The sequence below is a fragment of the Chiloscyllium punctatum genome, chromosome 3 (assembly GCF_047496795.1).
Source record: "Chiloscyllium punctatum isolate Juve2018m chromosome 3, sChiPun1.3, whole genome shotgun sequence".
Classification (NCBI taxonomy): domain Eukaryota; kingdom Metazoa; phylum Chordata; class Chondrichthyes; order Orectolobiformes; family Hemiscylliidae; genus Chiloscyllium; species Chiloscyllium punctatum.
The window spans coordinates 107,185,412-107,211,411 of NC_092741.1; the positions used below are offsets into that span (position 1 = coordinate 107,185,412).

The window sequence follows — 26,000 nt, forward strand, 5'->3', positions numbered from 1 at the left end:
TGACAATAAAGAAGGAGAGTATATCGACAGTTTGTTCCTTGTTAACCTTGAAGTGGTAATGATTAGATTTGCACTTTTCTGAACATATTGACAAAACACAGACACAATAATCATCTCACTTCTCATCAAAGACTATCTTCTTATTGTCCATGATCCACTGCTGCTGAACAGCCATGTCACATGCAATACAAAGCAAAACTTGTTATAGTTTGGCTGTAAGCATGCTCAACAAGATTAGATTCTGTCCAATCCTGTCCGTTTGATTGCCTGTTTGGAGTTCAACTCTATTTAGACTTCCAAAATAAAAAGTGCTGAAGTCCCCAAGACTTTCTGCAAGAAGTCTGTTGCTTTCCAGTCTGTTTTACCTAATTTTGTGACCCCAATATTACATCGGGGGAGATGGTGGCACAATGGGCTAATAATTCAAGAACTTCAAGCTAATATTTTGAATTATGGCAGATAGTGAAATTTGAATTCATTAATTTGACAAGGAATCTTGAATTAAACATTAGTCTATGTCAATTGTTGTAAAGAAAAACACATTTGGTTCACGAATGCCCTTTTGGGAAAGGAAATCTGCAGTATTTACCCAGTCTGGTCAACATGTGATTCCAGGTCCATAGCAATGCAGTTGACTCTTAACTGCTGTTTGGGCAATTAAGGATGGGACATAGAGTCAAAGTCATAAAGATGTACAGCACGAAAACAGACCCTTTGGTCCAACTCATCCGTGCCAACCAGATATCCTAACCCAATCTAGTCCCACCTGCCAACACCCAGCCCATATCCCTCCAAACCCTTCCTGTTCATATACCCATTTAAATGCTGACCCAGTCAGTGGTGCCCACATTCCATGAATGTATAAAAAAAAAACATCATAATACATACCTCTGATGTTAACATCATTATTCTATGTTCTCATTTTGTAATCACCATGGAACTAATCTCAGGATCCAAGAATAGGTACTGGGACTTCTTGTGTCATAAAAGCAACAAAATATTCTCTTCTGGATCGCATTTATATTGAAAACCTCACTTCCAGCAGGAATACAAATGTGAGAATGGGCCTATTTAGCATCTACAGCCATATAAAAACTTACAAAATAGGAGCAGCAGTAAGCCAGTTGGCCCTTTGAGCCTGCTTAGGCATTCAATATGATCATGGCTGGTCATGCAATTCAGTAGCTTGTTTCTGTTATCTCTGCAAACACTTTGATTCCTTTAGACCCAACAACTATATCTAAATCCTTCTTGAAAACATTCAAAGTTTTGACTTCAACTGTTTTCTGTGACCACAAATTCCACTGCCTCACTACTCTCTGGGTGAAGCAATTTCTCTTCATCTCAGCTGTAAATAGCCTACCCATTTTCTTCAGACTGTAACCCCGATTCTTGAATCCCTGGTCACCAAGAACATCCTTCCTGCATTTACCTTGTCAAATAGAATTTTATCGATTTCTACAAGATCCTTTATTCTGCTAAACTCCAGTGATGGGGTCCTAACTGATCCAGTCTGTCTTCATAAACCACTCCTGTCATCCCAGGCATCAATCTGGTAAACTCCCTCCATAGCCAGATTATCCTTCTTCAGATGAGGAGAGAAAAACTGCATATAACACTCCAGGTGTGGTCTTAAAAAGGTCCGATATAATTGAAGCAAAATATCCCTGCTCTTGTATTCAAATCTTCTTGCTACAAAGACCAACATGCCATTTGCCTTCTTCACCACCTGCTGAACCTTCATACTTACTTTCAGCAACTATGTACAAGGACAAGCAGCTCTTGTTGCACCTCCTCCTTTCCTAATGTTTTGCCAATCAGATAATATTTCTTTTTTTTGATACCAAAGTAAATAACTTCACACTTAACTATGTTATGCTGCCTCTGCCATGCATTTGCTCACTCACTCAACTTGCAGGGCAGCACAATAGCTCAGTGGTTAGCACTGCTGCCTCACAGTGCCAGGGACCCAGGTGAGTCTGTATGGAGTTTGCATGTTCTCCCTGTGGGTTTCCTCCCACAATCCAAAGATGTGCAGGTCAGGTAAATTGGCCATGCTAAATTGCCCATAGTGTTAGGTGCATTAGTCAGGGGTAAGCAGATGGGAATGGGTCTGGGTGGGTTATTCTTTAGAGGGTCAGTGTCGACTTGTTGGGCCAAGTGACCTGTTTCCACACTGTAGAGAATCTAATCTCATGAAAAACAACATTGAAACATCTCTGCAACTTCTTCACAGTTCATCCTCCTGTCCAGTTTTGTGTCATCTGAAAACATGAAGATTTTGCATTTAGTTCACTTATCTATATCGCTAATATAAGTTGTGAATAGCTGGAGTCCAAGCACTGGTCTCTGTGGTACCCCACTAGTCACCAGCTGCCACTTGGAAATTACCCATTTCTTCCTACACTTTGTTTCCTGCCCACCCATTTGTTCCCTATCCATCTGATTACACTATAATGCCACATATTAATCTCTTATGTGAAACTTGATTAAAGTGTTATGCAATCCACGGGCTCCCCCTTTATAGGTTACATTCTTGAAGACTTCTAGATTTGACAAGCATGATTCCCCCTTCATAAATGCGTGCTGACTCTGTCTGGTCCTGTCACTGTTTGTCGAGTGCACTGCTATTAAATCTTTTATAACAGACTCTTGGATTTTGATAAATCCTTTCCCATACTTTGGCTCCAAAAACAAATCCTGGATGAATTAGTATTCCTTTTATTACACCACCATAGAATTTCAAAATCCACTGGAGATTTGTTTATGATTTCTTTAACTTGAAACAAATCAAGTGAAAGGTCAACATTTATAGTAGAGGTCAGCTTGTTATTACCCATTATAGAATGTGGACTTCACTGCTAGACTTGCACTCATCTCCACAAACTGCTGTTCTAGCCACTGTTCTGTCAAGCTCAATGCACCAGGTTGGTCATTTTATTCATCAGTTGGTGGGTCTGCTCTGCTCTCAAGCTTTCCAGTAAAGTTCTTGGAATGCTAATATCTGAAAGAAATGCAACTTGCGTTGCAACCATTGCCAAGCAGTCATGGTTAGGGATAGAGATAGGGATGGGGACAGGGTCAGGGTTAGGGTTAGATCCAGAGCCAAAATCCCACAGTCTCACCTTCTGACTGTCAGTTTCCAGTTTTGATTGAGGAGATGTCTGTCTGAGAAGATTGTTTGATGTCACCTTAGCATCAGAGAAGCCATCTTCTGATGAGCACTGCGAGTGTTAAGATTTTATGCTTCATTTATCAACTCAATAAGCAGTTATATCATGAACAATCTCTGCATTTGTTGGCATGTTTTTACTCCCATCAGTTGAGATTAATCCTGCTAATGTGATTTTGTCCTCTAGTACACCTCTCTTTCAACAATATCACACCGAGGCTTTTAAACTATCACAGCCGATAGTCAGAGGCATGTGTTCATCCAATGGTTTCACTACATTATGTTAATTAATAAATATGATTTGAAACATTATCTCAGGCTCCACCTGCACCATTGCTCTCCCTTCTCAGGGAAGGGTTGTTTTTGAGGATAAAAATGATTTTTACCATACATTCAGAACAACTGTTGTTTTGTCCAGTCCCAGAGAGGAACATAGCCAATGGGGTGAATAGATCGGAGAATCTGAACTGCAGTCTTGATACCCACGTTAATCCTGAACTCTTTTCTAATCTGGTTTCCTAATGGAGCTATCATCTTCATTAATGTAACATAAATGTACATTATGAAGTTAGCATCGTTGATGTATGAAAAGAAACCATCTCTAGAATCTCACTACATTATCCATCCCATCTCAGGTTTATGATTTCCCATTGTTTTTCTTATCCATGAACTAGCATTCCTTTTAAATATTCTTATGATAAAGGCCATGTTGAAAGTGGAGTTTAATAGTATAGCATTAATCCCAAAGAAATGTTCAAGTTAGCAGAGGATTGAAAGACTTTTTTTATTCATTCATTTGAGAGAGGTGATGGGGTTAGATGCCTTGTTGAATCATCACAATCTGTGCAGTGTAGAGACACTGGAATTGCTTCAACATCTTTGAAAACAGAATAAAAATAATGGTGGTGGATATGTTATCAATAATCCCAATCAAAAAGACAGCGCATTTCACACCAGGTCTGGTTCACTAGCTCCCTTTACTCTCAAACTTTTCAATGTGATTCCACAGGCCAGATTTTAACACAATCCAAATGTGCTCACTTCCAAGAGTTGGGCCCCATAAAGGGCAGACCACCTGAACAGTAATGTGTCTAATGTTGACACAGCCAGGACCATTCTCCATCAGCTCCACCTCTTTCCCACAAATTTGATTCTTTCATGAACGAGAATAGTATTTCATTATCTACACTATCCAGCACCTTCCCAATTTTAAATCCGTTAATAATTCCCCTCTTAGTCTTCTCATCTCCCAGGAAACAGTCCCAACTTCTGCAATCTATGTAACTCAAGTTTCTCATCCCTGAAATTATCCTGGTGAATCTTTTCTGTACCCTCTGCACTGTCTTCATATCCTTCCTAAAATATGATGCCCAATACTTTCAATTAATTTCTTGTCCTCTCCCTCTTCAGATTTAACATTTGGTTCATTGCATTTTTGTTTCCCACATCGCCAATTCTTTCTTTCGGAGGGAGAATCTCATAAAAACCTATAAAATTATAACAGGGTAAACTCATGAAGTATGTTCCTAATGATGGGGGATTTCAGAACCTGGGTGGTACTCTAAAGATACAGGGTAGGCCATCTAGAGTAGGGGAAAGAAGAAATTTCTTTACTCAGAGAGTAGTGAGCCTGTGGAATTCTCTGCCACAGAAAGCACTTGTGGCCAAAACATGGAATGTTTTCAATAAAGTAATAAATATAGTTCTTAGGGCTTAAGTGTTCATACGGTATGGGGAAAAGGCAGGAAGGGGGTATTGAGTTGAATGATCAGCCATGATCACATTGAATGGCAGAGCTGACTCAAAGGCTTAAATGGTCTGCTCGTGCTCCTATTTTCTAGGTTTCTATGTTTCTTTGTTTTTATGCTTCTACGTTGCCCTCATGTCTTTAAATCTCACTTGCATTTCGATATCCTGGTGCTCCCACCCATCTGCATCTTACACATATCAATATCTGCATCACAGGCTGACAAATAAATGCAAATCATTGTCAGAATCATTGGCGACCTTTAAGCGGCATTTGGATAGGTACATGGATGGGTGCTTAATCTAGGTTAGAAGTTCGGCACAACATCGTGGGCCGAAGGGCCTGTTCTGTGCTGTATTGTTCTATGTTCTATGTTCTATGTTCTAAATCAGCAATCCTTTCATGATACAGTAAGCTGAGCAGGCTTGGTGTAAATTCCTCCTTAAAACATTGGCTTGGAAAATAAAACTGAAAACCTTACCTGGCCTCCTGACATTCCACAGCATGTCTCTAGTTCTATCAGTTGAGGATTGCAGTAAATCATTATTTGCTGAAGATCAAACTATGTAAAGAGGTCAGAAACAGATTATTGTAGATTTTTCTTTCCCATCCTGCCTCAACCAATCAATTTAATTACCATTATGAACTCTTCCTTTAAATGCCATTTGACCCCCATCTAAATAAGAGAAAATGGTACATCACTTAACTTAATTTAAAAAAAATTGAAATCCTCTGGTGGGTTTGGAGTTACTTACATCAACAGGTGTCCCATCACTAACACGTACTCCAATTGTAGTTTTCCCATAGATATCGATGTTTCCTATCTCTTCACTGTGTCGACTGTCAACCAGCTTGCAGTCTTTGTAAAGGGACACTGACCCAGATTGCACATTGATTGAGAGCTTGTGCCAGTGACGGTCAAACAGAGAACCAAGTTCCCGCTTCTTAAATGTCAAATGCAACCTATTTCCAGAACTCCCAATGGCACTGAATTCCACCAGCTTTCTGCTCCCATTGATAGAGATAGAGACCTAAAGGAAGAATAGCAGTATGATTAACCCGAGGACATAGTGATAATCAACTCCTGTCCTGTGTGAGCTCTTATGATAAATTACTCAAGGCAATTGTTGAAATTTACTGGGGAGGAACTTGGGTGGGATGGAGGTTTGGAATGGAGGTTAATTCTATCCGTGTCTATGAAAAAGCTCCCTGACTTCTGTTGTGTTGATATTACTGTGTGAGCTCCAGTTGATTCAATGGTTGAATTTTGTTTTAGATCAGATATCGCTCAGATAGGCAATGAGAATGATATAAATGATTTTCAAGACAGTGAATGAAGGAGGACATACAGTAATGCCTTATACTTCCTTATGACATTGAGGTATATAGAGATAATGTGGCAAAATTACATTAAGGTGCTGATCATCCATGATTTAGAATGGAGGAGGTGGCTGATGGAATTGAATGACCTCTCTTGTTCCAATAACTGTATACTTTCCACATCTTACTATTCACTAAAGGCTTGTCAAGTATGGACAGGATTGGACTTGTGGTGTCCTCCAAGGACGGATGACGATTCCTGTACAGTTTTATACATTAAAGAATGGCCAGCTGTGTGGTGAGAAGACAGCCATGATAATATAATAAGTACGGCTTAATCAGGGGCCCAGAATATAACAACTGTTTCTCATTTTATTTTTAACATTGACAATTTTTTCCAATATAAAAAAGGTTCACATTTTTTTTGATGGTCTTCTTATCCCCAGGACACTGCTTGAGTGTCCATGGGAGTTTTGAGTTATTCATCAATATACACTCACTGTGAGCAAAATCACGCAATTGGATGGCATGCTGATAAGACATAGGAGCAGAAGTAGGCCATACAATGCATCAAGTCTGTTCCAACATTCAGTGAAATGGCTCAGAGGTTAGCACTGCTGCTTCACAGTACCAGGGACACCGGCTTGATTCCAGCCTGGGGTGCCTGTCTGTGTGGAGTTTGCACATTCTTCCTGTGTCTGCGTGGGTTTCCCCTGGGTGCTCTGGTTTCCTCCCACAAACCAAAGATGTGCAGGTTAGGTGAATTGGCCATGCTAAATTGCCCATAGTGTTCAAGGATGTGTAGGTTAGGTGCATTAGTCAGGGGGACACATAGGATAATAGGGAGGGGGAATGGGTCTGGGTGGGTTACTCTTCAAAGGGCCTGTTTCCACACTGTAGGGATTCTATTAAAAAAATCATAGGTAATTTGATAATCCTCAATTTCACTTTCGTGCTTTTTCCCTTGATTTGCTCACTGATTAGAAACCTGTCTAGATCAGCCTTGAATGTAACTAATTACTCAGCCTTGACAGCCCTTTGCAGTAAAAAATTCAACTGACTTACTCCCCACTGAAGGAAGAAATTCCTCCTAATCTCCATATTAAATATGTGATCCCTTATCCTGAGATTATGTCCTCAGGTCCCACAAGGATTGCCATTAGAGATAACAGTATTAGCAGATGAATGCTGAAAACTGCAGTAAAACACTCCCCTGTCAGAAATTCTACTGCAAGTATTCACCGAGTTAAAATAAATTGATTTAAGCAGGGATTAAAATTGCAAAATTTCCTTCCCTCTGAAGCTCATATAACTGTTAGCTATTGGCATCTTAAAACATTGCACCTTGGCGAATGAAAACATAGAGGTGAAACAGTTCAAGAAATTAGAAGAAAATAAGAGAGACACTCATCAGACAGACTCCCCAAAGCCTAGAGAGAGCATGAGATAGCCAGAGAAAGACTCTTCTCACTCCTTGACCTCTGCTTCCTCTTCTTAAACTTTGCTCACTCTTTCTGACTACTATTCATTAGCAATCCATAGGCCTTGCCATTTCCCAACCATTTTTATACTCAGAATCTGCATGACTGAAGAAGCCATTATTGGTCTCTTGGTGTACTATTCAGTTTGAACATTCTTCTACCCCACTCCACCTCCACTGTATCCTGCATCACCCAACAACCTCTCACTAGCACTCAAGTTGAACTGTGCTGAGAAGGAGGGTTTGAAGTAGAAATCTTAACCCTACCTATTCCCTTCATGGAAACCAATGACCGCCTAGGCTATCCATCAATTTGTGGTTCTGGTTCAGATTCCTAAATTTGTGGGTTTTGTTTATTGGAGAAGGGTTGATGGAACAAATTAGGAGTGTAAGTAGGCCATTTGGCCCCTCAAACTTGTTCTGTCATTCAATAAGGTAATGGCTAATTTGTTTGAGTTTTGAATTCCACATTCCCACCAACCCTCCTATAATCTTTGATCCCTTTTCCATCAAGAATCTATCCATTTCAGTCAATAATCCTTCCTTAATCACCTTCAGTGGCAGAAACTTCAAAGTCTCTCTCCTAATCTCTGTGACCCCTCATTTTTAAAGAGTGAGCCTTATTTCTGGACTGACACAAAAGTAAACATCCTTCCAATGTCTACCTTATCAAAACTGTTCAGGATCTTATACACATAAGTCAAGGTTTACCTGTACACCACCAGATTGGTCAGTAATCTGCCAAAGGTGCCAATGTTCCTTCCTTGTGGCTCTCTTCAGGCGAAATATCGTGACAAAAGTAAATTTTGCTGGCAATCCTCTTGGAAAAATCTGCCTGGAACGAACCATAAACAATCAGTTTCCAACTAAGGGATTAAATAGAAAGCTCATAGAAAGAACTTGTGTCTAAAAAGTGCCAGCAGGATACTGCTTCATTGGATGTCCAAACCAATTTGTAACAGACTGCATTCATTGATGAAGTTCTCAAAATTGAATTTAAAGATTTTTTTGTTGGTGAAAATTCTTGATGGGCTGCAGAACCAAGGCAGGTAAATCCAAGGGAAGATAGAAATTGCCCATTACCTAATTTTGTAGTGGAAAAGGCTCAAAGGACTGAAGGGGCTTTTTCTTGTTCCTATGACTCTCTCGCTCTGTTCATCACAAGCCAATGCGAACAATCTTTCAGGAATGACTAGCTTGTGGCTTAAAGAGAGAGAAATGTATAGATGTGCTTTAAGCAGAATTTATGAATGAATGGATAATGACAGATTATCAGCTTTTATTTCAATCCTGGAATCCTGGAAATTTTCTGGCTCAAAGACTGTCATGAAGGCAGGTCTATGTAACAATAGCATATCAGATTAGAATTCTGTTAATTAGGAGTGCAATGTGTAAATATCCCACAAAACAATTTCTGTACGGATTGTATTAAGCTTGCATTTTAATTAATCAAGGACAGGAGCTTTTGGGAGTGTGCCCTCAATGTTGTTTGCATTCAAGGCTTTGAAAATTCTCATCTGCTCTGGAAATTACTTCCTAGCACATGGAGATGAGCACTGGACGAAACATAGCGAGAATGCTTCATCCCAAAGCTCTTTCCTCTGGAAATTGGCAGTCACGGAAGGAGTATCCTTAATGTGGCCAAACAGGTGGATTAGCAATCTGCAAATCCTTCCAACACACATAATGGCAGTCAGTAAGAGAAGGAGAAATTTCTGCTTAGCCATGAGATGGAAGGAAATTGGAACTTCAACTACACTATCCAGAAGCTCCAGGCTTCAAACGTGCAGGTTAAATGTATGTTGCCATAGCAAGTTAGATTCCTTTCAGGGCTGGTTGGTTTGCACAACTGGCGTGGATCAGATTAATGTCAGTATCATGGAGTCTGAAGCCCACTGCAGCTAGGGTTCGATTCAGGATCTGCCGTCTGGCCCAAAATGTGACGCTGTGTACCTCAGATCTGCCTTTGGACAGAAAACTGAATTTAAAAAAAAAGAATTACACAGTCACAGTTAGAACAACATGCACAAAGTGTAGACCAGAGAATTGAGCTGGTGATGTTGCAGTCCCATGCCTAAACTATCCTACTGTGCTCCCCAATGGAATCCATAGAGTTAGTCTTTGGTGTCAGAGAAGGATTGCGACCGTGTGTAAATAGTTGTTCCTGATTAACCATCCATAGGACACACCATACAGTGGTTACTCATGGAAAAATAGTTCCACATTCTTACAAGTTTTTATGACTTTCTGTAAATAACTGGTATCAAAAGCGATAATACAATGACCTTCCAAAGAACATTACATTGACTTACTGGGCTATCAATTTCATTGTCAACTATCCACTTTTTGTTACTGCTGACGACAATTTTACATCCCACTTTTCCTACTTGTAATGTCCTGTAAAACCATGAATAAAATGTATTTTTTAAAATGATGCAAAAAATTAAAAATGAAGCATTTTGTCATGGGAAGAAATATCATAGAGTAAAATCAAATAGCACTTGGGCCACTTGGGCCATTGTGCCTGGGCTGACTCTTCAAATGAGCTATCCAATTAGGTGATTGATCCACAAGATTATCAGCCAACAGCAAGAAGCAACATCTACAAAACTGAAACTGAGAAAATGTAGATCACATTTTCTAGTGAAAATAATCTTTCCAATGACAAGTGCAAGATATGAAGAGCTGCTATCTCTGTGTGTTCCCAATGCATTGCTACATTCTGACATTGCTAGTATCCTCTCTCAAATCTGACATACTCAGGAGTGATGTACCAGCAGGCCTTGCAAAGCCTGCCACTACACCATCCCCCTCATCTCCATCCAGGGCACCAACCAGTCCTTCTAGGTGAGACAGAAGTTCACCTGCCTCTCTTCCAACCTAGTTTACTGCATCAGGCACTCCATATGTCTTCTTCTCTACATCAGGGAGACCAAACCTAAACTTAGGGAATGGTTCACCAAGCATTTCAGCCGGGTCTGCAGGGGCTGACTGGACCTCGCAGTCACTACCCATTTTTATTCCGCTTGCAACTCCCTTTCCAACATGACCATCCTTGGCCTTCTCCATTGCCACAACAAACTAAATTACAAATTGGAGGAACAACACCTCATCCTCCGCCTGGGCAACATTGAGTTCTCCAACTTCAAATAACCTCCCTTCTCAGCCCCTAACTCCCTTCTCAGCCCCTCCCCCTTCCTTCTACTGTTCCCTCTCACCAACCAGATTCAGTCCTTCCACTGACCAACCAGGTTGTACCCTCTACCTGTCTTCACCTACCTCCACTTCACCACCCTACCCCTGCCACCCACTTTATCTGCAGCTCCCAATACACCCACCCCGAGTCTTGAAGAAGGGTTATACCAGAAACTTCTCCACCTCCTGATGCTGCCTGGCTTGCTGTTTTCTTCTAGTCTCTTGCCAGACTCCAGAGTGAGGCATTTAGAATTTTGGTTCAGAAACTTTGAGCAGTGAGAAGTTCAGGCTAATTGTGTGTGGATGGGATCAACATGAAGCGAAGGAACAGCCTGCTTTATGAGCAGTTGGTATGTTCAGGGGTATGCAGCACCTAACCGAGTTTCCCAGTTTAGTTCACTTATTTGAGTAAAATATATTTTTTTAAATACTACATGATGTTTTTGAAAAATATCCAGTTTTTATGTAGTTAGTTTGAGAGAATCCAGCTGTATCAATGCATTTAAACAAATTCTGTGCTCCATCATCAGTATTAATAACCTTACTTCTCTTTCGAGAAGATACCAAACAATGTGCATAAATATTAAAATTAGTGAGAGCCAAGAAAAAGATACATTTCCATTATTCAAGTTATTTTTCTTTCCCATCTTGTGGGAACTGAATGCCATTTTCATTTACAACTACCAAGAGGCATAACTTAAACCATCGGATGATAAATGCCATTAACTGTTCTTCCAAGTGATGGCCATTTGTTTCACAAGACTCTCCTCCATCTTCCTTTAGTTTCTGTTCACTGCAAGAGTTTCAAGATGAAAATGTAACCAAGTTAACTGCCTGTCATACACTTAACTGAACAACATTAGAATGTCCCCTGGATTTTAGAGGCGGAAATCCTGCCTGCCACAGCTGTTGGCATTCTGAGGCAGACTGTGTCAGGGACTATTGCTGGATCCCGTCAACTCTCATGAGTAAAGGCTGGATTGGGTAAAGGGGAAGGGGTTGCAGGAGAGTTGGAGGCAAGAACGGATATGGACATTGCTGGCTGGTCCGGTATTTATGAGTTGGCATCAAGCAGCTTTGGGCAATTGGCATCCAACAGAGGAATCACTACATAGTCACATGCAAACCCATCAACAATTGCTAGGCAGCCATTGAGAAGCAGAGAATGCTGCGCTATTGACATTTAAATCCTGAGCCACTGCTAAATGCCAATAGATTCAAGAATAATTGGGGTCAATTTGTTCAATAATGAGTCTGATTGAGGTCCCACTGGAAGTGGACAAATTTCCCACATTGGCTTATCCCTGCCTCCATCTGAATCACAGGCTCACTGCAGTGTGAAAGGAGGCCATTTGGCCCATACCGATCCTCCAAAAAGCATTGCACTCAGAGCCCCCCTTGCCACTCTATCCCTGTAACCCTGCATTTCCCTTGGCTAATCCATATAGCTTGCACATCTCTTGTCACTATGGAAAATTTAGTTTGGCCAATCAACTTAACATGTACATCTTTGGACTGTTCAAGAAAACAAGAGTACACACAGGAAACCCAACTAGTCATGGGGAGAGTGTACAAACTCCACATGGACTATCGAAGGTGGAATTGAACCAGGGTTTCTGGCATTGTGAGGCAGCAGTGCTAACCACTGAGCCACTATGCCACCCAGGAGGGTTTCTTGCCACATGAAATCTGATGGGTCCCTGCTCCCACATTTAAGAGAGCCCAGTCTCTGCATCCTGCCCAATAATCTGCGATTAAATTCCACCCACAATTTCTATGCGGAATCCCTATCTGCTAGAAAACACAATGTACTGACTGGTGCACTTCATAAAGAAGATTTAAGCACAAGATTACCAATTTGGTTCATCAAATTGTGCCATCATTTGACCACTTGCCCACAGAAATGATCCAGAAGGCAAGTTCCTCTAAATGGTCAAATGTTAATACATAAAATGAATTGATTCATCCTTAGAGAAGGCAAGAACTAGTTAGTTAATGTGAGATTTGTTTTCTCCAAAGGTTACAAACAATAAACAGTTTTTTCTTAGTTAACCTTTCTCACTAAGTGTAGTGTCTCCCTCGTGTTTTATACAGAGTGCTCAGATGAGGTCATTGATGTTTGACACTAGAGGTTAAAGGGTTGCTCAGATAGATTCCAGGTATATACATATCTCAGTCAGAGTTCTGTTCCAAACCACTAATCACAAAAACCCACAACACCAATTAATTGGATTGACATTTTTAAATCAACCTGATCAGGTATGGTGTAACATACCTTTAGAGCAGATGGGATATGAATGCAGAGCTTCTAGTTCAGTGGTAGGGACACAGCCAAAGTACCATAGAGCCCTTTGCCTATATCTGTCCATATAATCACAGAATTGTTACATCACTAGAAGAGGATACTTGAACCTATTCTGTGTTCACTTGCTCTTCAAATGAACATCATTACCTACTACCAATCTCCTGCCTTTTCAGGACCCTTGCACACTATTTCCATCCAAATAATCATCCAATGTCCTCTTGAATGTCTCAATTGAACCTGCCTTTACCACATTTCCAAAGCAGATAGGCAGGAGGCTGGAAGAACACAGCAAGCCAGGCAGCATCAGGTGGTGGAGAAGTCAATGTTTCAGGTGTAACCCTTCTTCAGGACTAGGGCTGGATGTAAAGGGAGCTGCAGATAAAGGGGGTGGAAAGGGCAGGGTGGTGAGGTAGGGATAGGGATAGGTGAAGACAGGTAGAGGGTATGACATGGTTGGTCAATGGGAGGAATGAATCTAGTTGGTGGCCGGGAGCAGAGGAGGAGGGGCTGGGATGGCAGTCAGGGATGGGGAGGGAGGTTATTTGAAATTGGAGAACTCAATGTTGAGTATTCTGGCACATTTTCAGGCAGTGCATTCCAAACCTTAACTACTCATTGTTTGAAAATTTTTTTTTTCCTCACATCACCTTTGCTTCTTTTGCACATCATTTGAAATCTATGCCCTCTCATTCTTGCTCTTTTTATGGGTAAGAACAGCTTCTTCTTACCTACTCTATTTATCTTAATGAAATCTCCTCTCAGGCTTCTCTCCAAGGAGAACACTCCCAATTTCTTCAATCTATTCCCGTAACTGACGTTTCTCACTCCTGGAATCATCCTTGTTAGCTGCTTCTGCATTCTCTCCCATGCATTCACATCTTCCTTCTGATGTGACACCCACAACTGTACACAATACTCCACCTGAGTTCTACCAAGTGTTTCAATTGTTAACCCACTGCTCCCAGTTCTATTAGGTCTCTGGCATCTCTGCCAGACCCTACTAGGTGGTAACAATTGGGAGGCCTTTTTTTTAAATGTGAGGAGCGGGGAATTAAAATCCAAGGTGAACAGGGATGGAAAGGTAATGCACAGCAATTAACGATATGAAGCCAGTGAGGCCTTCCAGTATAAAGCTTCAAACATTGCTTTAGCCAGGCTTGCGGTATTCAGAGAATGGGAACATATTGGTTTTAGTTAAGTAATATAATCTGCTCCAAAGCACAAGTGTAGCATTCTCAAAATTTTCTATTTTACACAAAGATTACTGATTGGAACAAGTAAATGTGATTATTACTGTTGCTCATTTTATTTTTAGTTTAAAGTGGTTTGTGTCTGGTCTTACCCTATAGTTTTTTTGGCCGATTTTGCAGAGATTCAAGAAATATATCTGAAACAGCCAACGAATGTTGAATTCAGATCGTAAATGAATTCAATTGTTCAGCTAATTGCATCTTTATTCACTATCAAATCCGACTTGCGTTTTACTCCTGTTCTTGATGCTATGCCTGTCCGGGCCTTAGATTTAAACTTCTCATTCTCCTGATTAGACCTCATCATTTAAAATCTATTAATTAAATCAAATCTGGAGCAAAAAGCTGTCGTCAGTAATGGTGACCGTGAAATTATTGGATTATTGTAAAAACCTCTCTGATTCACCAAAGTTCTTTCATAATTTATCATCTTGATGCAGTCTGGCCTACATATGGTTCATTCTTAATTACCCTTGGAAGCAGGTTAGTTAGCCAATTCAGTTTTATTCAAGAAGCAGCTTACTACTGCATTCTCATGGACAATTAGAGATGGGTACTAAATGTAAACCTTATCAAGGATATTCATTTCCCATGAATTAATAAAAACATACTTACTTTTGTCTTTAATCTCAGCCAGGCCTTCTCTCATTAGATTCCTCAACAACCCACTCTCATTCAAAATTATCTTTCTTCAAACTCACTCCCACAAGCCAAGCATCAGTCATCTTTCTTAAACTCTAATTCTTTGACTGCACATGCCTTTTCTTTTGATTACAGTACTGTTACAGTGCAGAAGGAGGTCATTTGGTTGATCATGTCTTTGTTGGCTCTCCAAACAAGAAATTCTAATGCCCTCCCTTTTCCCCCATACTGCTGAATATTCTTCCTTTACACATAATAATACAGCTCTCTCTTGAAAGCCTCAATTAAATCTCCCTTGACCATACTCTATGCATTCCAGATGCTCACCATCCACTCTGTGAAAAACATTTTCCTCATGTCATCATTGCTTTTTTTGTTAATTATTTTAAATCTAGGCCCCCTCATTCTTTCGCCTTTCACTAATAGCAGCAGTTTCTCCCCAACTATGCTGTCCAGACTCCTTATGGTCTCAAATCCTCTTTCCAATCTTCTGTTCTGTGGGTAGAACAATCCCACTCTCTAATCCACCCACATAACTGAAGTTTCTCATCACTGTAACCATTTTTATGAATCCTGTCTGCACCCTCTCTAATACCTTTACATTCTTCTTAAGATGCAGTGATCAGACTGTTCCAATTGAAGTCAAACCACTGTTTTGCACAATCTTAACATCACTGCCTTGCTCCTGTATGCTATACAGCAAATACAACAGAGTCACATCAAGTGATGCTTAACACAGAGTTGACCACCATGGCACAAAGCATTCATCTCACAAATTAGAAAACTGTCAGTGATTTAATAATAGAGTTTTGAGTACTTCTATCACTGTAATTTTAATTATGCTAATTTATCCCAGAAGATTGATCTCCATATGAACAGTAAAGAGAAGGCTTCCATTTTGGCACACGGACCTAAATAAACATCAATTTAACAATATGATGTATTCATAAATCTGGCACATAAATAGTTAAAACAACCATACCAATTAAATATTCAGTTAAAGTAGGATTAATAGGAGATGAGCATTTTTAATTGTGAGATTAATTATAATCATACTTTTTAGAATTGTTTGACAGCATGGTCTTAATTTAACATTTCTGGCAAAGAATAGAGCAGTACGTGATTTCTTTAAACAAAATGGACCAAAATCTTTTTCTGATGAGGTCTGTAATTCAAAACAATTTGCATTTCTATGGTGTCTGTCATATCGAAAAAAAACTTGCTACGTTGCTTCAGAATGGTGGAATCAGCCAAATCAAAATTTGTACCTTGATGGAGGTTATTGCAACAAATGGCATATGAATTGTTCGAGATGCTGGAATAACACACAACTACAGAATAGCACGGCCACCAGAACATTCAGTTCAACAGATCCATGCCTTAGCACTGCAGAAAAGTGAGTTGAGGACACAAGCTTAGCAGGCTCACAGGTTGATGTTCCCAGTCAGTTTTCTATTGTCCCACATCCTCTTGCTCAGCTTGAAGAAAGTTGCTGCAGCTGTTATGATGTGTATATTTTGCTTTCAGCAGCAAGTGACAAACATTAGAGCAAAAACTGCGTGAAAGGTTACCAGGTAATTCTGTCATCTTTTTGATAAAGTTTAGGAGTTGCAGAGTAATGTGTTCTGTGTAACTGCCTGGACTGCATCCTACTTGATTTTGAATACTGCTTCTTATTGTCTTATCCTCTGCCCTCAGGCTCTCTCTCCCAATATCCCATTTCTGTCCTTATGCTGCTCAACCTCTCTCAGGTTTCTCCTCCCTCTAACATGTTCTCAATTTCCCTCCAAGTAACTGACACAATCCTAACTAAGTAAACTTCAAACACTCAAAACCTTTACCTCAGAATTAACCACAATTAATTAAGAGTCTATATTAATACAAACGGTGTGGCTATAAATTCATACCCAATTCTTAGGACTATATTTTCTGAGCAAATCCATAAAGTTACACTCAGCAACATTTCAACTTTGTACAAAATGTAGAAGTGCAATCTTCACAATCTGTGGACCCAGCTGGTGTGTATCATTCTAACTGGACTGGACAATGCAGACAGGCAGTGTGGCTGACTCCAGGATAATTTGTTGCTTTCACAGCCCCTTCTCCAGACCAAAGGTCACACTTGTTGCAACAGTAGGTCTGGTCATGATTAATTCAAAGTAATTAGGCAAAACTCCCAGGGCTCTGATACACCTGTTGATGCAGGGAAGATGACTTAATTATCCTGAGCATTGCCACATTTGCTCCAGTCAATATCCCATTCACTCAATGAGATTCCGTTGTTGTTCGTGCTGATCCAATTCTAGGAGGCCCAACTGTGGCGTTGTTCCGGGGTGGAGTCTCAGGCTGGGGCGGGTGGGGGGAGGTGGAATTGTTGGTTGGAGTTAGGGGTGGAGGTGATGGAGAGCAGCAACTGTAGAGGCTTGTGTGAGCATACTCCTCATCTTGCCCACAGCAAAGTCCACTTATCTCTGACTGACACTGAAGTTTAACTGATAGGAAAGACGAAGTATACTCTCCTTTCCTGCGTGCTTCCTCCCAGCCAGGAAGTTGGCAAGTTAAAAGTACATTTTGTGAAACCACTGCCCTGGTTTTCTGACAATTAATGTTCACAAATGACAATGAGTAACACTTATCTTTATCATTCATACAGGAAATTCCAGAGGGAAATTCATGTTGGATACATTGCTCACTTGTTAAAAAGTTACAAGTAACATGTAATAACGATGTTGAAAAAAAAAGTTACTCTGTCTCAGAAATCTAACTTTGAGTAAAGTATGTATTCAAACGATTCTAGTGTAATTAGAATAATCAGTTAGTAGGTCCCATGCTGAGTACATATTATCGAGACAAATTCTCATTGAAAAGGCCACAACTGACTCTAAGAGCAAACGGTTCCACATAGAATCATAGAGTCCTACAGCACTGACAGCACCCTTAGGCCCAACCAGTCCATACTGATCATAATTCCAATCTAAACCAGTTCCACCTCAATGCTCCTGGCCCATATTTATCCAAACTTTTCCTATTCATGTACTTATTTAAGTGTCTTTTAGATGTTGTAACTGTATGCACATCCACCAGTTTCTTAGGAAGTTCATTCCACATACGAACCACCTCTGTGCAAAAAAAATTTGCCCTCGTGTCTTCATAAAACCTCTCTCCTCTCACCTGCTCCCTTGGAAAATATGTCCCTACATCTTGATATCTCCTGTCTTAGGGAAAAAGACACATACCATTAACCCTATATATCCCTCATGATTTTAAAAACATCTTTGAGGTCACCTCTCAACCTCCTACACTCAAGTGGAAAAAGTCCCAACCTATCCAGCCTTTCTTTGTAACTCAAAGCTTCCATATCCAGCAACATCCTGGTAAATCTTTTCTGAACCCTCTCTAACTTAATAATATCCTTTTGAGGGACTGTAACCTTTCACTGAATGTATCTAATAATACTGGCACAATAGGCAGATCACTCTTCAGGATTCTCTTTATTTATGCTAAAAGTCTAAGAATAGTTTTTGTGAAGCTAAAGCAGCTCATCTGTTGTCACTGACCCCTCAGGCAGCATGTTCCAGATCACAACAGCTCACTGCTGAAGAAATGTTTCCTCATTTTGGGTTTAGTTCTTTTGGTGATTGACTCAAATCTATGTCCTCAGCTGAACGACCACTTACCAGGAGAGACAGTTCAGCAACCGCAACAACAATAACAATTTATGGTCTCTGAAGATACAAAACATTATAAGATGTTTTACAGTAACATTGCAAAGCAAAGTATAATGCCAAGCCACAAAAGGAGAATCACAGTCAAGTGATCAAAAACTTTGTCCAAAAGATAGACTTTAAGGAGTATTTAAAGGAAGGAAGTGAGATAGAGAGCAGATGAAGTATAGTGAAGGATTTCCAGGGCTATGGACTGTGCAATTGGCCAAAGGTTGATTGATTAAAATGGGAATTAGAGAAGTGTAAAAATTACAGAGATCTGTGGTTTCCCTGTCTACCTCAGCAATACTTATTAAAAATCTCTACTCTGAGAGAAATGTATCTTTTCAGTAAACTGACCACCAGATGCACATGTTTGGCCTTATACATTGTACAATCCAAAGAACTTATAGGAACAGTAGTTAATTATAATTAGATTTACATTTTTTTTATTTGTCATTCTTTATTCCTTTGATGAACACACTGCATCACACTGGGGCTTACTTTTACAGTACAATCAGCATCATTCCAGCATTTCAACCAAATCAACGTTCTTCATATCATCAAAGGAAATAGCAGAAACCCACAGTATATCGCTCTATTGTCTGTTTTTAGACTAGAACAGAGCCTTTATTGCCACAGATACTCAATGATACAGTGAAAAGTTTATATATTTCAAATTACAGTGCCAACTTAGATACAAAAGTATCTAGGCACAGCTTCTTTAGTTACAGAGTTTAGACAATACAGAAATAAAATGTCCAGCATTACAGGAATAAAGGTTCAGTATAGCAGACCATGCTGGCACCTAGCTTCCAGTCCACACTGGGTCCCGGCTCCACGTCATGCCAGCAATACACTACACTGGGAGGCTGCTGCACCAGGCCGTGAGATTGTCACACCACGTCAGGAAGCACCTATGGGAGGAGGTTGCGGCAGGAGGCTGGAGGGTTGCCATGCCATGCCAGGAGACCCTTACATGAGAAGGCCACCACGGCACATGAGGAGGCCCCTACAGGAGGATGCTACTGCACCAGGTTGGGAGGTCACCACACCAATGGCAGGAGGCTGCTGCACCAGGCCGGGCAGACTGCTACAGGAGGCCATTGTGCCAGAGGAGGCCAAGAATCGTCAGTGGAGGCCAGGAATTGTTGCTCGCCAGAGACCAGGATTTGAAGAGAAAAAAAGGAAGGTGAAGAAGAAAAAGGAGTACTAAGAGGAGGAGAAGAGAAGAAAAAGAAATGTGGACGAAGTGGATGAGCACAGGCTAGAGCATGCTACTCTGCTGCCATCTTGCACAATATTTGCTTGTATTTCCTCCTTCAAGATACTCCTTCAAACCTACCTCTATGGTTCAGCTTTTTGATCATCTGGTCAACGATCTCTTTTCGAGTCCTATAAAACTGCTTGTAAGCATTTTTGGTTATTAAAAGGCATCATATAAATCCAAAATGCTATTGCTATATTTGAGACAAGATATAGGGCAAATTAATCAATACTGCACTCAGATATTACTGAAAAAACTAGCCATTCACTAGTTCATTTCTCAGGGCTATATTTTAATCAATCAGAATCAGCTTGCTAGGTTTCAAATTGAAACAAAATCTGGCAGTTCACTTTCAATCATCGCTTTCAATTGGTGTATTCTTACATGGCAATGCATCTATCAGTAAGAGTCCTCTTGCCAACCAATTAGCCCTTTCCTACCATATAGTAAAATGTTGATTTTCACCTTAAATTAGTATCCTTATAAATTATCTTGATGAGTGCAGATGAAAAAGGTTTCTCAAGTCTTTCACTCCAAGGTTATAATTTGAATACTGAACTCTGGGAAATGCACAGCTGGTCAGGCAGCATCCGAGGAGCAGGAAAATTGATGATTCAGGCAGGAGTCCTTCATCAGGAGAAGGTGAGTTTGGTAAGATACAAAGAGAAAAGTCACCAGGTCCCAGGTAAAAAGTCCTCCAAAATGCTTAACACAACTGACACTTGACTAAAAATAATGTAAGGTTCAGCCCCACATTTTTTCTTTTGGCTATAAGCTGGTAAATGGAAGTTGGATGCGGCTGTGTGGCTAAAGGAGTGTTTTAGCAGCCTGAAAGTCAAGCAGGATTGTGTGGTGTAAACTTTAGCTACATAAGACCTTATTGGTTTTCAGAGTAGCAGAGTATACTTCACATATACACAGGTATCAGAGGCTTCTAGGGTTTGAAACACAGCCCTATAACACTCTTCAGATTGGCCCAGCTGCAGTCTGTAACTGGCCTATGAATTCAGTGCACTCAGAGACAGCATTAACCTTGCAGAAACATCTCTCCCCTCCTTCTCTGAATGGAAAGAGACAAAAAGCTAGTGACTCTAGAGAAAGATTCCAATACAAGAAAAGACCCAGGTCCACCCGATTGACCATTGATTCAAAGGTGGACCATTGCTTTACGGAATAACATCATGTCATCATTGCAAAAAAATAAAGCAAATTATGAGAAACAATTCATCCCACCCTTGTGGCCAGGATTATGATCTACAGTATTTGTTTTTCTTTATCTATAGTTTTCCATCAATAAGATTTATGGCTTACCCATCTTTGTATGTCTTATTCATGAATCAGTGTGTGTCTATGCATGTTTGGAGTTTTAAAAGATGATAGCTTAATTCACATAATAGTAAATTAGCAATCTATTATTGTTATTTGTTAAAGAATAAATTAAGCTATTTTCTGACATGATTTTCTTTGTGATGTTAGTTGAAGCCAATATTTATCCCTCAGTTAATGTCATAAAAATGATTATTTGATCACTTGCCATGCATAAATAGCTTGCTGCATTTCCTGTTCTATAGTATCACTTAATTGGGGAGAGTGTGGGGTAAGTGGCCCCCACTGTTTCACAAATATGTGACTGCTCAATTAAATCACCAAGCTGATGGATTTTTCTGACAGAACGCTATTCAGGATACATGTAATTCACAATAGATTTTGTCATTCACAGGAAATTAGTTGATTGGAAATAAATTTATTCTTTGATAAGTGCCAAAAAAAGATTGCTAATCTACTACACTGTTACAAAATCCTGGAACCCTCCCCTCCCCCTAACAGCACTAAATATTTCCCAATACCACATGTTCTGCATAAGTTCAAGAAGGCAGCTCAGCAGCATCTTCTCAATGTGGAGTCGCAGGTGGATAGAATAGTGAAGAAGGCGTTTGGTATGCTTTCCTTTATTGGTCAGAGTATTGAGTACAGGAGTTGAGAGGTCATGTTGCAGCTGTACAGGACATTGGTGAGGCCACTGTAGGAATATTGCATGCAATTCTGGTCTCCTTCTTATCAGAAAGATGTTGTGAAACTTGAAAGGATTCAGAAAAGATTTACAAGGATGCTGCCAGGGTTGGAGGATCTGAGCTACAGGGAGAGGCTGAACAGGCTGGGGCTGAATTCCCTGGAGCGTCGGAGGCTCAGGGATGACCTTATAGAGGTTTACAAAATTATGAGAAGCATGGATAGGATAAATAGACAAAGTCTTTTCCCTGGGGTCGGGGAGTCCAGAACTAGAGAGCATAGGTTTAGGGTGAGAGGGGAAAGATATAAAAGAGACCTAAGGGGCAGCTTTTTCACGCAGAGGGTGGTACAATTGAATGAGCTGCCAGAGGATGTGGTGGAGGCTGGTACAATTGCAACATTTAAGAGGTATTTGGATGGATATATGAATAGGAAGAGTTTGGAGGGATATGGGCCGGGTGCTGGCAGGTCGGATTAGATTGGGTTGGGATACCTGGTCAGCATGGACGGGTTGGAGCAAAGGGTCTGTTTCCATGCTGTACATCTCTATGACTCTATGACTCTATAACAGGTAATAAATACTGGCCCAGTCAGGTTCACCCACATCTAAAGAATTCATAAAATTACCCAGTTCCATAAGAAGGAATGAAGATGTACAGTGTAGATTCAGAAGATATAGGATCAGAAAAAAACTGTTCAGCCCATAAAGTCTGCTTCACCCTTCAATGAGATCATGGCTGATCTGGTCATCTTAAACTCTACTTTCCTGTCTTTTCCCCATAACCCTTGGTTTTACTGATTTAAAAATCTGTCTACCTCAGTCTTGAATATACTTAATGACCCAGTGTATACACTTTTTTGCAGTAAAGAATTCCACAAATTCACTACCTTCAGAGAGAAAAATGCCTCCTCATCTCTGTCTCATTTGTGCGTCCCCTTAGTATGAGATTAATGCCCTCTGGTCCTGGATTGTCCCACAAAGAGAAGCAACCTTTTTGTATATACCTTGTCAAATTCCCTAGGAGTCTTTTATGTTTCAATAATCTAATTCATTTCAGGCAAAGTTTGGTAAAGACCTGAATAAATGGTTGGTCTGACTAAATCTTATGAAATGTCTAAGTCATGTAATGTGAAGAAAGGGAAAAGTGAGTGGAGTGAGCATTCACAGCCAATATACTTGAGCAGCCAGGGTGCTGATGGCACTTTAGAGTTCAGATTCAATTTCAAAATGAAGTCAACTTCACTTCTAACTTCCTGAACTACAACAGTAACCACCCAAACACACACAAGAGAAGGTGCATTAGAACCTTGTTCAAAAGGGCTACAACACACTGCAGCACTGCTGACCTGTGAAGGGAAGAAGAAGAACACCTCTACAAAGTCTTTGTAAAGAACAGATATCCCTGCAACTTCATCCACAGATGCCTAGCAGACAAACAATGCAACGAGGACATGCCACAGCCTAACTCATGAGCCACACTACATTATAAAAGGTAGCTTATAACCTTTGCCCATCATGTGCAAGACAAACATAGTTTATGAGATCCCATGCAAAGACATTATATAGGACAAACAGGTAGACATCCACAGCCATGAATACCAACTAGCCACTAAATGCCATGACCAGCTGTTCCTAGTAGCTATACACACAGATGACAGCACTACAGTAACAGGACTAGATAAACAGACAGCCAGAGAATGCTAGAGGCACGGCATGGGCTCCATCAATAAGCACATTGACCTAGCCCCAATAAACCGGACACTGCAACAAACAACTTGAACCAGCAACCGGAAGCAGTAGGATCAGAACCAAATAAATTCCAAAAAACACAGCGCAACAGCACTTCACAGGAGGTGCCAAAGCACTGAAGATGTCACCTGGACAGGGGACAAAACATCTGCAAATCAACCTCCCAGTTCAGCAAACATCGCCACATTTACGGCAACTGGCACCCAAGCTACAAATCTTTACGCAAACCTTGAACTTCTAACTTCTCTTATGCTGATCTTTGCTGGAAAGTTGGCTGTCCATCGTTCAGTTGACTGGTGTAATTTCAGCTGAAACCTTAGGTATGCAGTGTTAATGGGACTCTGAGGATCTTTTGACAATCCCCGTTGAGGACATCCTTGCGTCTAGTCAAAATGCAAAATAAAAGAGCTGGCATTTACCTGATGTGAGGTCTTGTGGCTCAGTGTATGGCGTCCCTGCTTTTGAATCAGAAGCTCTAGGTTTGAGTCCCACTTCAGAGTTTGATAGACAAGGGAGGTGCATTCACAAAGTTGTCAAACATGTTAACTAACACAAGCTACTGGCAGGTGGTAAAAATGGGAGAGATTTCTGTCTGACAGTGTAATGGAAAGAATGTTGGAGCTCCAACCATCATTATCCAGAATTCCAGACTGCAGAATGCAGGTGAAAGTGAAAGTTACAAGGACTTCCTGGTGAATATCACACATCAACACAAGTATGTTGGGCTGAATGATCTATAGCTACCTATTATTCAAATCAGTCCTTTTCATTAGCCTCCAAAGAAAGACAAACATATCATCTTGATGCTCCAATTCTCAGCAGTGCCACTGATGAAAAATTGAATGCCCTGGATTTTTGTGGATGCCCCTCCAGTTTGGCGAGCTGGGCTAAAGACCCAAAGAAGAAACAATTTGCCAGGTGCCTCATACATAATAAAACCAAAAAAACTAACACGCGAACAAAATGAATGCTAATTTCTCTCCCAACAAGTGTTACAAGTGCACTTACATGGGACATTTTCAAAATTTAGAATTGAGAACATGATAAAGAGAACTGTGTGCCCATGTGTTTGATAATAATTTGAGTATCCGCTTGAGGGAAAGGGCTGTGTGTTGGTCAAGCCCCCACTTTCAAGCCTTCTTGTTCCAGTTACCCACTCCTTCCTGGAATCGTTCTCCAGACTTCTCAATGGCATGTTTCTACAAATGGGATCAGTTACAGTTTGGCAGTCTTCAGATACAACAGGAAGAAGACTATTTTCATTCAGAGGCAAAGGTGGGAGGTGAAGCTCATATCATGGGATTCTGCTTCTGAATCAAAAAATAGCTATCTCTTGGGCTTCCTGGTTGAAATAGATGAAGAAGCTATCCCAGCACACTTTTGGTATAAGGGCCTAATTTAATGTACACCAGAGTGGCTTCACAGCTTGTTGAATACTGCCCAGACAGGGAAAGATGATCCCCTTTCATTTCCTGAGATTAAGGTGAAGCACATGCAAAGTTCCTAGACACAGCCTCCCTTCCCAGCTGACACACAGTGTCATCTGTCAGGGCTCACAGCTGCTCACAGGGTTGGAAACTATAAACTCACTTTGGAAGAAACAGTCAGAAATGCACTTCCTCGCCAAGTGATCATGTGTTAAGTGTGTAAACCAGGAACACAGAAGAACATATAGCTCTTAATGTTTACACCCTCACATTATCAGCACCAATTAAACAGCCGAGTGACCTTTTCACTTCCATCATAGCACTAAAGGCAAGCTGCTCAACAAAGAATGAGGTCAAAGCAATGGAAAGTATTTCTATTGAAAGCTAGCTCCTGCTTGAACCCCATATTCTCTGTCATTGAAACCAGACAAACACAAACCTCCCTTCGGCCTGTCCAGTTTAAATAAGTTTTTTACTTACCTTAAGTTGATGTGGTTTCCTGCAGCATTCTCAGCTCTTGAGTCAATTGCCAGACCCACACTATATTCCACTCATCTATCATCTTTGTCCTTGCTGACCAACTTTGGTCAGTAAAGTCTCAATTTTAAAATTCCCTGCCCTGTTTCCAACTGCTGCCTCAACCTTCTAATCAGTGTGAACACCTCCAGTTTTGCAATCTATCGAGATAATCACGCTTTACCAATTCTGGCCCCCTTCTGCACCCTCTATTT

At 40.5% G+C, this 26,000-nt stretch overlaps 1 protein-coding gene across 5 annotated transcripts in view; it reads right to left on the reverse strand.

Moving 5' to 3' along the window:
- LOC140463703 (uncharacterized) overlaps nucleotides 1-26,000 on the reverse strand; it is a 438,200-nt gene that overhangs the window by 370,911 nt on the left and 41,289 nt on the right. For 4 of the 5 annotated variants that reach the window (XM_072558067.1, XM_072558062.1, XM_072558054.1 and 1 more), the window contains exons 5-8: nucleotides 8,431-8,554; nucleotides 5,675-5,950; nucleotides 5,401-5,481; nucleotides 3,126-3,224 (exon numbers count right to left, since the gene is read on the reverse strand). In XM_072558067.1, the coding sequence (XP_072414168.1) occupies nucleotides 3,126-3,224; nucleotides 5,401-5,481; nucleotides 5,675-5,950; nucleotides 8,431-8,554 (580 nt within the window). The remainder of the gene's footprint in view (nucleotides 1-3,125; nucleotides 3,225-5,400; nucleotides 5,482-5,674; nucleotides 5,951-8,430; nucleotides 8,555-26,000) is intronic. The other variant, XM_072558071.1, reaches the window with a different exon arrangement.